We start from the raw sequence: 14383 nt of genomic DNA, 5'->3' as shown, positions 1-14383 counted from the left end.
TAATCTAAAACAAGAGCCAATTACAGGGATTGACGCACATTATGTAGAGCTCTTTGGCCTGTGTAGAAGTGTGAAGCTAGCATTGGTGGTAATCAACCCGGGAGAACCACTGCCGGCCTAAACAAGGAGCCTCTGGCGTCTTTGTCATTGATGAGCCTTGGTGGCTCCCAGTTCAGATGTTTACTTATCAGTTTATTCGGTTAATGTAAGTTCCATAGAGAGCGATATTCTTTCCTCCTTACACTGCACACGTAACATTGCAGCCAGTCACCGGCCTCATTGGTCACTTACAAGCTAAAGGGATGGAATACATTTTTTAAGGCCCTGATACATTCTTTGTAGGATTTTTTTCTTCTTGTACTGTTACAAAAGTAAAAACACATCACACACCTCCTCATAGTTTCATATATCCACAATGGGTGTGTATGGTATTGTCACTGATGCATTATATTCCTCTGTTTGTGCCACAGGGGGCAAGTCCGGCTAGTGCAGGGTGGGGGACCCGCAAGCTTGCACCTGGTGCAGTCTCTGTCCGACTCTGATGATGACAATGACAGTGCTTGGGAGGGCTGCCTGGGGGACCGCTACAATCCTCCTGGTGAGTATTCATTGAATAGCAACTGGGCATCGTCTTAATCCTATAAAAACATGTTTTTTTTTCTTTTGCCGACCAAAATTCTGTCGGTAGAGCAGAAGGGGGGGGGGGAATAAAAAAAAAAAAAACAGCCCAACCCCACGGATTGCCTCTCATTCCGTGCCCCCAAAGATTGAATTTTCATATTTGGTTTTATACCTGCACTTTTTCCTGAGTATTCAGGTGGGCTTGAACTTTAGCCCTCTTTAAAGGGGTTTTACAGCAAATTCAATTGTATAGCTAGTGAAGGTTTGTTTGTTTTTTGCTGGAAAACCTCTTTAAACTTTACTGGTAAGCAAAAGATGAAACATCAGCAAAATACAGTTAATGGCTTCCTACAGCCTGTTATGTGCCTAGATGTTATGTAAGTACTTAAGATAGTAATAGTGTGCCAGAATGATATTTGGAGACTGAATACCCTGTGGTCCTGCTCACAGCCGACAAGTGGAAGTAAACTGTGTTCATACTACGCCGTCCTGTATTAGCTAGAGTATTGCCTAGATAGGATATGCTGTCAGTATTGGATTGGTGGGGGTCCAGTTCCTAGTACCCCCCCCCCCCCCCACCATTATCTGTTTGATGGTGTTTCAGTACTTTTACAAGCACCACATCCTTTTCAGTGTTTACCTGTACTTATACTGCAGATTCCATACTATTAGTAGTGGCAGTGCAATGTACTGCAACGTTGGCCCTGTTCACTTGAATCACTTAAATTTTATTCTTTTTTTTTTTTTTACGACTGCCTGGTTTTCTAGTTTTTTTGCTGCCCGAGTCAAAACCTGAAATGGCTCACCCCCACCCCCAGTAGTGCCGCAGCGCCCCATCAAACCCCCCATTATCGGTGGTAGAACACGCATCTTAATGCTTACTTTCCCTGTCAGTCTTTATGTTGTATCAGGGTTTTTTCTTCCCATTTCACTTTTTTTTCTTATATTCTTGCAGTTGATTCCACTCCAGACACTGCAGTACTGGATCAGAGCCAAATAAGAACACAGGTCTTGCTAGCTACGGGGAGGCTAGGAGCACGCAGAGAACAGAATATCACCCGTCAGCTTCTGGAGGTAAATGCACTCATAGGGGGAGATTTATCAAACATGGTGTAAAGTAAAACTGGCTCAGTTGCCCCTAGCAACCAATCAGATTCCACCTTTCATTTTCCAAAGAGTCTGTGAGGAATGAAAGGTGGAATCTGATTGGTTGCTAGGGGCAACTGAGCCCGTTTCACTTTACGCCATGCTTGATAAATCTTCCCCATTATGTCTGGTGTTCAGTGGGTTGTAAAATTCACCCCCTCATATTATATGTTTTTGTTTTTTTTTACAAATGATTTTGAATACCGTAGGATTAATATACAGCAGTAAGAATCAAGAACAGGTGAAAATGTAGGCAACTCTTCTCTTTATGCATTCCGGAATGACTGAAGTGAGGACAGGGGCACACTGCTGAGGATTGGTAACACATTTTAGATCATTGTATTGTAACTCTTACACCCTTGTTGATTTTGTTACACACAGAGAGAGCGGGGAGGATGTGGCTTCTCACATGGAGTCCGCTGCCAGGTGACATCTCAGTGAGTACTCACTTTATTTAGCTAGCTTTGGTAATGATTCTCCTTGAATTACATAGGTCTATAGCTGTAGTGGCTAAAATCACAGTTTGATGAGATTCAGGACACACCATTATTTACAATATTTTTTAGCCATCGTATATGAATAAGTCCATGTATACTTTTAATATGTTTTGAGATGTTATAGATATATCTGTTTGCATGTAGTACTTGCAACACATCACTGGTTGTATGACGTAGCAGGACACATGACCACATGTCATCTACCAGGTGATTTGTGATTGGTGATCTTAGTGTGGTTTTGTATTAGCGAATAGACCATGATTAAGCACTGATGTGTGAAACGCGTTGGTAACGGGTCTCCCATGTGGAGTAAAATATTTTTAATCGTTAACCTTTTATGCCCATGTTAATTTGTATTTGTATTTTTATTTACAAAGAATGTAAAAGGAGTTCTGCCTAATACATTTATGTACTTTACTTTGACAGATATGCTTTTTCAGTTGGCAAACAAACTATCCTACAATTTGTGATTATATTGCCACTTCTAATTGCGGCTTAAACCAAAATTGTATTTGGTTTCATTATTTAAAAACTTAATTAAGCGTATTGAAATGAAAATCACTCTTTGATGTGAAATTGCTTTCTTGCAGCTTTCTGCCAAACCATGTTTTTGACATGGATTCTTATACTCAGAAGGCTTTTTGTGGGGTATATTCTTCCAATGGCGCCCTCTTTATGTCAGCTTGCCAGGGTATAGTATTTTCTACATCATAATAGCATAATAAAAATAACAACAATAATAATAATAATAATAATTGTTAATAATTTATTTGTATAGCACCAATACATTCTTCATTTTTTTTTTATACAATACAGGGGTTACATTACATACACACATTACAGAATTAAATAATTTAAATAAATAGAATTCTAAAGGAGTGAGGGACCTGCTCATAAGATGTTACAGGCTAGGAGGACTGGGGGTGACACGAGAGGCAGTTAGTGCTTTATTTGTTTGTGATCCAGCCATTGTTTGTAAAATTGGAAAGTGCCTATAAGTGTTGGGTGAGACAGTTACCCACCAATCTCTGAGTACAGGTACAAAATGCATGGAACCTTCAGAGATATCAAGTAAAAGATGAGGGGACAGCAGAGGGGGAGACAAATTTAGGGAATGTTATAAGCGTGCCTAAAGAGATGAGTTTTTAGAGCACGCTTGAAACTGTGAGTATTAGGTATGAGTTTGAGGTCCTTGGGTAAAGTGTTCCAGGGAACTGGTGCAGCACAAGAGAAGTGCTGGAGGCGGGAGTGAGAGGTTCTGATTATGGAAGATGTTAGTGTAAGATCATTAGCAGAATGTAGAGCACGGGATGGATGGTAGGTGGAAATGAGAGAGGAGATGTATGGAGGTGAAGACTTGTGGAGAGCTTTATGGGTGAGGAATTTGAATTGAATTCTGAATTTAATGGACAACCAGTGCAGTGACTGGCAAGGGGGGGAGATGTCAGTGTAATGGCTGGAGAGGAAAATGAGTTTGGCTTCTGCATTCAGGATAGACTGGAGAGGGGAGAGCTTAGAGAAAGGAAGAGAGATTAGTAGGGGGTTAAAATAGTGAAGACAAGAATGGATCGGGGTGACAGTAAGAGTCTGAGCTGTGTCAATGGTAAGAAATGGGAAGATTTTGGAGATGGTTTTGAGGTGTAGGTGAAAGGGAGCGTGCAGGACATAAGGGAATTTATGGTATGAATCTACCATTTTGTCTAGAAAAAGACAGTCTTGATAAATCTGTTAGTTCTTTAGTTTACAGTTCACACAAATAATACTGTGTTAAAAATTGGGTTAAAGGGGTTTTCAAGGGAAAAAATCGTACTTAGCCATGCTGCCAGGGCTGTGGGGGATATGTCAGTAATGTATACTTACCTGTCCCCCTCACCTGTCACTGCTGGTTCTTGGGCCGCCCGCTCTGCGCCACTGTCAGCAGTGATGTGCTGCTCCCTCTGGACATGTCCACTCAGCATAGAGTCTGTGCTGACTATCCATTTCCTGTGGAAATGGGATGTCATTGGATGTTATAAAAACACTGACATCGGTGCAGAGTGGGCCAGGAGCCGACAGAGGCAGGGAGTGGGACAGGTACGTATACGTTACTGACATATCCCCTGCAGCCTCTGCAGCATGGCTAAGTATGAATTTTTCCAGACAAGCCCTTTAACCATTTGGACATTTGTTTCTTTCCTCACACATCTTATCTTGAACCTCATCTATCTTTTATTAAACCTCAGATCAGAATATTCGCCTTTATGATTGCCGGTATGGATCCTTCAAGAAGTTTCGGACCATAAAAGCTCGAGATGTGGGCTGGAGTGTCCTTGATGTGGCGTTTACTCCTGATGGAGGACATTTCTTGTACTCTAGCTGGTCTGACTACAGTTAGTATACACCCATTTCTCTCTGTTTCCAAATAACATAAATGCACTTGTATAGAACCTACCCATCATCCACCCCCCCTTCCTTTTACCCATCCCCTCCTTGGTTGAACTTGATGCACATGTGTCTTTTTTCAACCATATTAAGTATGTAACTGTATAAGAGTAATATTAAAGTATCAGTGTAATGACATTATTGAGTTATACAAAGTGTATTATCTGAAAGCTTTTATCGCTTCTATGGTGTCACATGGTGTGTCACACGATTACTTTCAGACAGCAGCACTGAAAAGCATTGCATGGCAAAACATATGACTGCATAGAAACAGGAGGGACAGACTGTGCCACAATTGCCGACTGGCTGAGAGAAATCGTCTGATATGCCATGAAAATCCACTGAAACAAGGAATGCTTTCTTTCAACCCCCAGTTTAGGAAATGTTTAGTGTATGCATGTATACCCTCTATTCTAACCCCTTATTAGTCTATAATGCTTTGATTCTTTTGATTACAGTTCATATCTGCAACATATATGGGGATACAGAAACACACACCGCACTTGATCTCAGGTACTGTAAGTAGACACTAAATGCAGGATATAGACCATTTAGGGGGAGATTTATTAAAGGGTGTATAATATACACTGCTGTAAATCGCCCTCAGGAACCAATCACAGCTCAGCTTTCAGCTCTGGTAAAATGAAAGAGGAGCTGTGATTGGTTGCTGTGGGCAGTTTACACCAGTGTATATTGTACACCCTTTAAAATCTGGGTCTTTATGTATTATGTGAGGGCTGCATGCCGTAGTCAAGCTAGATATGTTTAAGTACTTAAAGGTTATCTAGTGCTACAAAAACATGGCCACTTTCTTCCAGAGACTGCACTCTTTTCTCCAGGTCAGATGTGGTTTACAGTTAAGCTCCATTCACTTCAATGGAAGTAGGTTGCAAAACCCTACTCAAACTGGGGAAAACAGCGGTGCTGTCTCTGGAAGAAAGTGTCCATGTTTTTGTATCACTGGATAACCCCTTTAGTTTATGCAGAAAGAGATGTAATCATTATCCCTTTTCATCTTTGATGGTGGATTTCATTTGTTGATGGGAGCACACTAACATGTATGACACAGTGCCTTGAGTCTAGTAGACACTCCCACTGTAGCGGGTAGAATAGGAGAAAGAATTGACCGCAGTCATTCTGCCCTGTACATCTTGTGATCAATATTATTGTGGTAATTGCGGAGTGTAGAGAAGAGAAGGGGGCTCTTTTATTAAAGGGGTTATTGAGCCTTATCCAGATGTTTGAAGGCTGCAGAGCCCATACGAATGCCTTGATGCTTTAATATTAGTAGTGGTGGTACAAGGTACGCAGCGTTGCCTAGTTCACTTGGATGGGACAACACTGCACTTCTTTGTACTGCTGCACCTAAAAGTACATTGAAGCAGGTGAACATTGAAGATGCTGCAGCATTCACAAGAGTGCCATGGTGTCTTCTAACAGCTGACTGGCCAGGAGTCAGACAGCTGCCATTCTAATGTTAAAGGGGTATACCCATCTGGGTCACTAATAGCATATCCACAGGATGTTTCCTAAGTGTCTTCTAGATACGGGTCCCACTCCTGGGACCCACACCTACCTTAAGATAGAAGGCTCCTTATAGCCTGTGAGTAACATTGTTACGTACATGTGGGAGTTACCCAAATAGTGTAGCTTGTGGATCTACTCTGTTTGGGCAGCTCCTATTAAAGTCAATGAAATTCACGCAAAAAGTGTATATTGCCAGCTTTGGCTGTTTTCATCTTAAGCTCCTTGGCAGCTGCGAAGAAGCCAGATGGGGCCTGAAGGCCCTAAATCTTCATCTCCCTCTCTCTTCTTTTAGTAGCTCCAATATTAGGTAGCTATTGGCTTTGTAAGGTAGACTTCTGAGATGAGCAGAGAGATGAAGTGAAAGCTAGGTAGCAGAACAAGTATAAATCCTTTTTTTAAGCTCCCCAGACAACACCTGGCCTTGTATTGCATTGGTGTCCATCCACATAAATGGTGGCCATGTAATACTAAAGTTGTTTGATACTCCTCCTGGTGATAGCAGCTGATCACTGGTGTCTTTATATGCCAAAGCTGGTGCAATTAGCAGTTGCATACAGCGAAATACTTACCCTTGCTTTGGGCCACACATATTTTTCATGTTTTTTCCACCAGCTCCTTAGCAGACATACATTGTTTACCATCACACGTATCCTACAGTGCACGGTTAATTTTTTTTAACATTGGACTGTAGAGCAAGGAAAGGAATCGTAAAGTAAATCCTGTAAAGTAGCCCTGTCATGCCTGTCTAAGCATTGCCGTTTTTTATCTATACAGCCCATCAGAGAGACGATTTGCTGTTTTTTCTCTTACTGTATCCCAGGATGGTCGGGAAGTGCTCGGCGGGTAAGTACAGTAGAGTGAACATGTAGGTTAGGTAGCAGAGATCGGTGTTACGTTATGAAAATATACTGATTTTATGTTGTCACCTTGTGTTCTGTATGTTATGTGAATGGATGTTCTACAATATAAAAACATGGCTATTCTTTTTTCCCAAAACAGCACAACATCTGTTTAAGGGTTGTGGCTGGTATTGCAACACAGCTCCATTAAGTACCATCAGTAGTTCGATCCCAACCCGAACTTTCGGCATTTGATTAGCGGTGGCTGCTGAAGTTGGATAAAGCCCTAAGGCTATGTGGAAAACATGGAAATAGTCATTGGCTGTATTCATGTTTTCCAGACAACCTTAGAGCTTTATCCAAGTTCAGCAGCCACCGCCAATCAAATGCCAAAAGTTCGGGTTCGGATCGACTCGAACCCGAACCCGGTTCGCTCATCTCTAACCATCAGGTACATTTGCTTTAAGATTTTCCCATGGATAAAATGGCGTTGGCTGGTTCCGCGGTCCTTTTTTTTAAACCACGGCCCTGTTCCTGCGTATGGTGCCACTCTATTCCCGGGCACTGGCCGGGAGTGAAGCACTGGAGGCAGGCCGTCCTGTCCCCGGTGGGAGGAAACCCCCCCTCCCCTCTATGACACGCTCCATTAGAATCATCGCTATTACACAATGATTATAGGTCTGAGCCTAAAGACACGATCAGCCAATTTGGACGATAATTGCTCCTTGTAATAGGGCTCTTAGTGTGTGCAGAGTAAGATCTACTCTCAAGAGTGCTTTGTCCTAAGGGGAAAAAAATAGGAGGTTATTACAATCGGTGCTCAGGACCACCGCCACAACACATCCTGCTGTCCTCTTGGACAACTTACAGTGTCCAAAGAAGGTCCGGATGGAGCGAAACGTCACTTTTTGTTTGCTGTGAAAAAAGATAAAATAAATTTACATACTAAATACCTGCAATTTCTGCTTTAATATTTCAAGGGGGCTTTATAAAATTAGAGACATTCTGCACAGCTCTTTCTTATGAGCAGGCTTGGTGATAATCAAAATAGTTGCTTTTATAGCATCCACTAGCATTGTGGGACATGATAAGGCTGCCATATTGGTTCCTTAACCTTTGTATCAACCAGAAACCCTTCCACCAGGCAGGAGAGGAGTCAGGGGAGGCAAGGTTTCAAAATAGTTTCAGGCCCAAGACATTAGGACATATTGTCTGTCCGGGCATGATGGAAATTGCAGTTTTGCAACAGCTGGAGGGCCGTAGGTATCCCATCCCTGGGATAAACGATCAATGTAAAATGTCCAGAAAACCCCTTTTATTTTAAGACTCAATAAAAAATAACAATCTCCCAAAAAGCAAAATGTCACGTTCATACAGATCATGTATGCTCTCTCCACAGAGCCAATGATGGATGTGTGTATGTGTACGACCTAGAACAAAACCGCAGAATATTGAAGGTACTGCACTACAGTATCTTTCTGATCCTTTTACCTAACTTTCGCTTTTTCATGTAGCAATAGCCATCTGTTTCCCCTTTACCTCCTTCCAACCCTTTTCTTGGTCTTTCTTCTTCTTCCAGTTTTTACTTTGATATTCTCTGGTTTCTCTCTGATTTATTTCCAAGCCTAAATGTTTTTGCTTCTGTTTGTTCTCTCTCTCCCCATAGATTGGCTCTCATGAGGATGATGTAAATGCTGTCTCATTTGCTGATGACAGCTGTCACATATTGTATTCCGGGGGTGATGATGCTCTTTGTAAAGTGTGGGATCGTCGCACAATGCGTGAAGATGATGCCAAACCAGTGGGCCTGTTAGCTGGGCATCAGGATGGAATCACATTCATTGACAGCAAGGTGGGTACAATAAAGTTAGGGTATCAAATGTTGCTGTAGTTCTTTCATTCTTTTTCTGTGATTTTATATATATATATATATATATATATATATATATATATATATAATTATTATTTTTTTTTTTAATTGATCTATTTTTTCAGAACATTCAGAAAAATCGCAGGTTTCTCACAACTTTTTTTTCCATTCTTCTTTTTTTGGCCAGATTCTCACATGCATGTGCCATTCCTGGTATAATGAACTTGTGCCGGCCTTACGTGTTCTATTATATTTTCATCTTCACTTGGCTTTTTTAAACTGCAGATTTTTTTCTGTTTCACAATTAAATTTTTTTTTTTTTATATCCTAGGGTGATGCACGATATTTGCTTTCTAACTCCAAAGATCAAAGCATTAAGCTCTGGGACATCAGACGATTTTCAGGTCCAGAGGGGCTTGAGGCCTCACGTAGAGCAATCACCCAGCAGAACTGGGACTACAGATGGCAACAGGTGCCCAAGAAAGGTGAATTAACCCTCTTCAGTAAAACCATGAGAGTTTTGTGTATAGATTATTTTGCTTTTACTGTTTTATTCTTTTCTATATCTTCCAGCTCTGAGGAAAAAGCGCCTTCCTGGGGACACATCTCTGATGACGTATCGTGGCCATGGTGTCTTACACACTTTGATCAGGTGTCGCTTCTCTCCTGCAAACAGCACTGGACAGCAGTATGTGTACAGTGGGTGCTCAACTGGACGAGTAGTGAGTAAGTGAATGAATTACCACACCATTTTTTAAAATAGGCAAAAATTACTTCTACTTTTGAAGCCATATCTGTACCTGCTCTATAAAAATGTACCTTCTCATGTTCACCATCTCAAGCATTATCTTCAGCAAAGACCTTTAAATCAAATGGATAGCATAGCTGGCACAACATTAAAGGGGTCTCCAGGACTTTTGAAATGATTGCCTACCCTCAGCATAGATAATCAATATCTGATTGGTGGGAATTATCGGCTATTAGTTTTCACACTGTAACCTGAAAGCATTTTATTCATAGGTCTTTATTAAAAAAAAAAAAAAAGTTGCATACTTTTGCTTCTACAGCCTCTATAGCCTGCTTTTATGAGCTGTATCTCCTCTCTACTTGTATACAGCCCATGTGATTCTCCCATGCAAACAACATCTTGCAAGGTTCTTTCAGAACATTACAAATGCATTATTAATTATCTTACTAAAATTCCTCTTTTTTTTTTTCCAGTTTACGACTTGTTAACAGGGCGGATAGTAAAGAAACTGGCCAATCATAAAGCATGTGTGCGGGACGTAAGCTGGCATCCGTGTGACAACAGGCTTGTGAGCAGCTCTGTGAGTATTGTATACAGAAAACAGACTGGCCTCCCCTGCTGAATATTTATCCTGCTTTTGTATTATTTAATTGAAAGCGCCTAAATAGGGGGATTACTCAGGCTCATACATTTTCATGTCTCAGCAATTGTTTTCTCTAGATCTAATTCGGCAACAGTTGGAGGACCGCAGTTTCCCCATTCCTGGTTTATCCCCAGGATAGGCCATCAGAGAGTACATGTTAGATACATGAATTAGACATGAACTAGAGGTTTTGTGGGTTACAAAAATCCGTCTTCAGTGGAATAATTTGCAATTCACTCACTGTGTCTTTAAAAAGCACTCTTGGATTTAGTTTTATTTTTGCCCCTGTAATGCACACTCACCACCACTAGAGGGAGTATCAGCTCTGCTTGCTGGGAGAGCTTGTGTGGAACAGTCCATGCACCATCATAATGGAGGTTCTGCTGTCTGAGACTTAACCAAGAGAGCTCAACTGAAGGGAACTATTCCAGGAGTTTACATATTGAGAGGAACAACTAAATAGGGTAATACTACTAGCTGATGTGATTGTGTGTTCCCACACTGGTGTTCTCCTGTCCTCATTGGTTTTAACAAACACATGATGGCAATGACATCCCTGCTGACTAAAGTGAATACTTGCTGTAATCTCACTGTAGATGACGGCAAGGAATGATTGCTTTATAAATTGATACGCCATTATGGTCAGGTGACATGTGCCTATGTGTAAACAAAGAGCGAGAATCAACACACAAAACTTCAAAAAGAATTCAAAAAGTAAAGATAATTTTTTTATGTCCAGACCTACCTGATATTGTCACCCCCTTTATATTCACTTTATTTCATCTGTGGACAGTGTCACTTAGGTGGGGCTTCACAGCATTAGGGCCCATATCCCTGCTGATGAGAGGGGGCCCATCTGCTGTAAAGCCCCGCCTAGGTGACAATGTCCACCGATGAAATGAAGCGATGTTAGAGCAGAAAGAACACACAGACAGGTTATGTGCAGCATCTAAGCTTGTTGGTGGTGCAGAGAACCGCACATAGTAAGAGGGGGTGACAATATCACTTTAAATTCTGTGTTATTGGCAGCCCCGGAGAATGATTTGTTTTGGTTTAAAACCACACTGCACGTTTTCTGCAACTGATCTGCAGCAGGTACAAAATGGATCTGCAGCAGATCTGCATGTTTAAAAACACGAGGCCCAATTCTGAATTCGAGAAATGTCTTTATGCAACTCACTATAAGGTTATGTTCTCACACAGTATTTATGTCAGTCTTTTTTCAACCAAAACCAGGAGTGGAAATAAGACTGACCAAAAGACTGATGGAAATATTATGTGTGAACACAGCCTACGGATATGTCCTTGTGTGTGAATATGCTGCAGAAGATGCGGAATGATTTTACACTAACACAAGTCAGTGTATATACAGTCATTTGCAGATTAGTTGCAGGAAATCTGCACATTTGAACATGTGACTGTCCCATAGGGTATCTGCAGCAGATCTGTGGCTGATTTATCCTACATTGATTTGCTTTGGTGCAGCCCATATTGTGTAGTTACATATGTGCATACACAAATTACTATCATAGTCTCCAGCATATGCCTCCATGTACACCTAGAACCCATAGTGATAACAAGATTAGAGCGTGCAACTGCTGTCCGTGGACTATAATAGTTGTTAATCTCAAGATTCCTGCGCTGTTAGTTATTTATTCTCTGATATTTTATTTTTCACTTTAGTGGGATGGTAAAGTTTGCGTCTGGGATCACTGCCAGTCTGAATTTTTTGAAGAGGATTTGCGCACACCACCACTAGAGTCTGAAGGCAGCCCAGCTAGCAGCTCCTCCTCCTGGTAGCTGACTGCAATGACCACTAAGAAACTTGGCTTATCATGTGGGAAATTGAAGATGACAGGACTTGTGCTTAGTATGAATAGTTTGGTGAATGTAATGGCATGAAGAGTCAATCACTGCTTCTGAAATGAAATAATCAAGGACTGCTGTAACTTGCTGACTGAGTCAATGACAAGTGTCCAATTTGGTGGTGGGATTTATTGGGGCTCAGCGGTGACACCTGTTACTGACATATGGTAGAACAACAATGTACTATTATGGTGTGTTTGTGGAGTCCTGGCTTCTATTTCTATAATAAATTTGTCCCAAATTACTTGTATGTTGACTTTTTACTTGTGTTTGTATGTATAGTTATTATTACTACTACTATATCCTATTAACTCCAGACCAGAAAAATGTAGAACGGGTCTAAATATAGATGGAATTTTCTTTGTTTTCTCCGGGGTGAGGTTTGTTGCCACATACTACTTCTAGAAGATCATACAACTGAGGAGCCATGTGCACATTTTAAAGTCCTCTCAGTTTGCTCTAAAAATCATATTTCTGTCTCGAGTCTTTAGAAAAGGTTTCTTTATGCCTGTGACACTTCCTGCTTATATGCTGTGACAGTTTTGAGCTTTCTGGCAATCATATACAATACAGCTTTTTTAAGCCATGTTCACGTATGGCAAAACAGCAGCCGTTCTGTGACACGGTCGTGTGACAGAACGGCCGCTGTCTGTGATGCAATGCATCACTTCCTTTATTGGAATGCAGGGACATTTGGGTGTGCCCTCTCTCCAATTAGCCATAGCAGACAATGTAAAGTGCGGCTGGAGCCACACTTTACATTGTCTGCTCAGTCTATTTCATGCAGACGCTATTCAGTGAATAGCGGCTGTACAAAATAGACATGGCAGTTTTTTGTGCGGCCACATGGAATCCCAGCCAGAGTGTATACAGTGTGTATGTACTTTGGCCGGGGTTCCATAGTCGTTAATGCGATTGGCTGCTGTGATTAAACAATGGCCGTTGTTGCAAAAATGCAGTGTGTGAACGTGGCCTTAGGCTGGGTTCACACTATGTATACTTGAGGCTGTATTTGGTCCTCATGTCAGGTTCTCATAGCAACCAAAACCAGGAGTGGATTGAAAACACAGAAAGGCTCTGTCCACATAATGTTGAAATTGAGTGGATGGCCGCCATATAACGGTAAATAACTTCCATTATTTCAATATAACAGCCGTTGTTTTAAAATAACAGCACATATTTGCCATTAAATGACGGCCATCCACTCAATTACAACATTATGTGAACAGAGCCTTTCTGTGTTTTCAATCCACTCCTTGTTTTGGTTGCTATACAGCCTCAAATATACGTAGTGTAAACATAGCCGTGCATTCACACGTTCCATGTTTTATCCATGAAACACAGACAACACGGATGGTGAATGCCTGTCCTAGACTGTTTCCCTGCACGGCATGATGTATCGGGGAAACACATTACAGTGCCACAGAGATTCAAACTCTGGCATGATATTGATACATTGTGCCATGCAGAGAAACAGTCCAGGCATTCACCATCCGTGTCATCCATGTTCAAGGGACAGAACACGGAACGTGTGAATGCAGCCTTAGTGTCATTTGACAGCCCTACCAGCACTAGATGTATGGGAAGGTACTAAATTCCTGATCAGGTATACGGATGAAAATCAGGATGCTCCCAATAAACATAACTTTGCTGATTTAACACATCTGGTCCAACCACAAGCCTGTTCTTTACATTTGGTTATGGTTGGTCCTGCAGTATATGCATGGATTTGTCAAACTCCATTCAAATGAACTAAACTGTTGCAGAAAGTTCTGAAACAAACCTGCTACGTGTGAATATACCTGTATAATCCATCTCCTTTACCTTTTCCAGGAAGTGCTGCATGAAGCCATCTTAAAGGGTGTTCAGAAGGATTTCTGGAGGCATATTATATCAAAGTCCTCATTATTATGGGGTACATTTGCAGTTATATAATCTATAATATAAATTCTAGTATACAATTGAACAGATATATAATTGTAACAACAACTGTGATACACACATTTAAGGAAGAAAGGAACATCTTGGCTAGGCCAGGGACTTGGTACAAAGAATGTGAGAGGTACTTTCCAAAAAGTTTCCTCATACCTGCAAATGGAGAATCCTTCATGTTCCTACGCAAAGTGGAATGGACAGGGTCCCGGTGTCATGTGTGCGGGGATTCGGCAGCTGACAGGGGGATGGGACCTGAGCTGTCCTTCCTGG

The 14383-nt window shown here is 41.3% G+C and overlaps 1 protein-coding gene across 1 annotated transcript; it reads left to right on the top strand.

Annotated features, from left to right (window-relative positions):
- Positions 1 to 447: 447 nt before the first annotated feature.
- On the top strand, positions 448 to 12422 carry DCAF11 (DDB1 and CUL4 associated factor 11; the record flags this gene model as incomplete). Its single annotated transcript, XM_069955942.1, has 13 exons — positions 448 to 598; positions 1577 to 1695; positions 2149 to 2204; positions 2855 to 2955; positions 4487 to 4633; positions 5144 to 5198; positions 6987 to 7055; positions 8451 to 8508; positions 8718 to 8903; positions 9253 to 9406; positions 9495 to 9647; positions 10143 to 10249; positions 11996 to 12422. Coding segments are annotated over 13 exons (1473 nt in total), but the record flags the coding sequence as incomplete, so codon positions are not given.
- Positions 12423 to 14383: the final 1961 nt, after the last annotated feature.

The sequence above is a fragment of the Dendropsophus ebraccatus genome, unplaced genomic scaffold, assembly GCF_027789765.1.
Source record: "Dendropsophus ebraccatus isolate aDenEbr1 unplaced genomic scaffold, aDenEbr1.pat pat_scaffold_1651_ctg1, whole genome shotgun sequence".
In the NCBI taxonomy this organism is placed as follows: Eukaryota; Metazoa; Chordata; class Amphibia; order Anura; family Hylidae; genus Dendropsophus; species Dendropsophus ebraccatus.
Note: the sequence above shows the minus strand (reverse complement) of the source record. Positions and strands in the feature narration are given on the sequence as shown.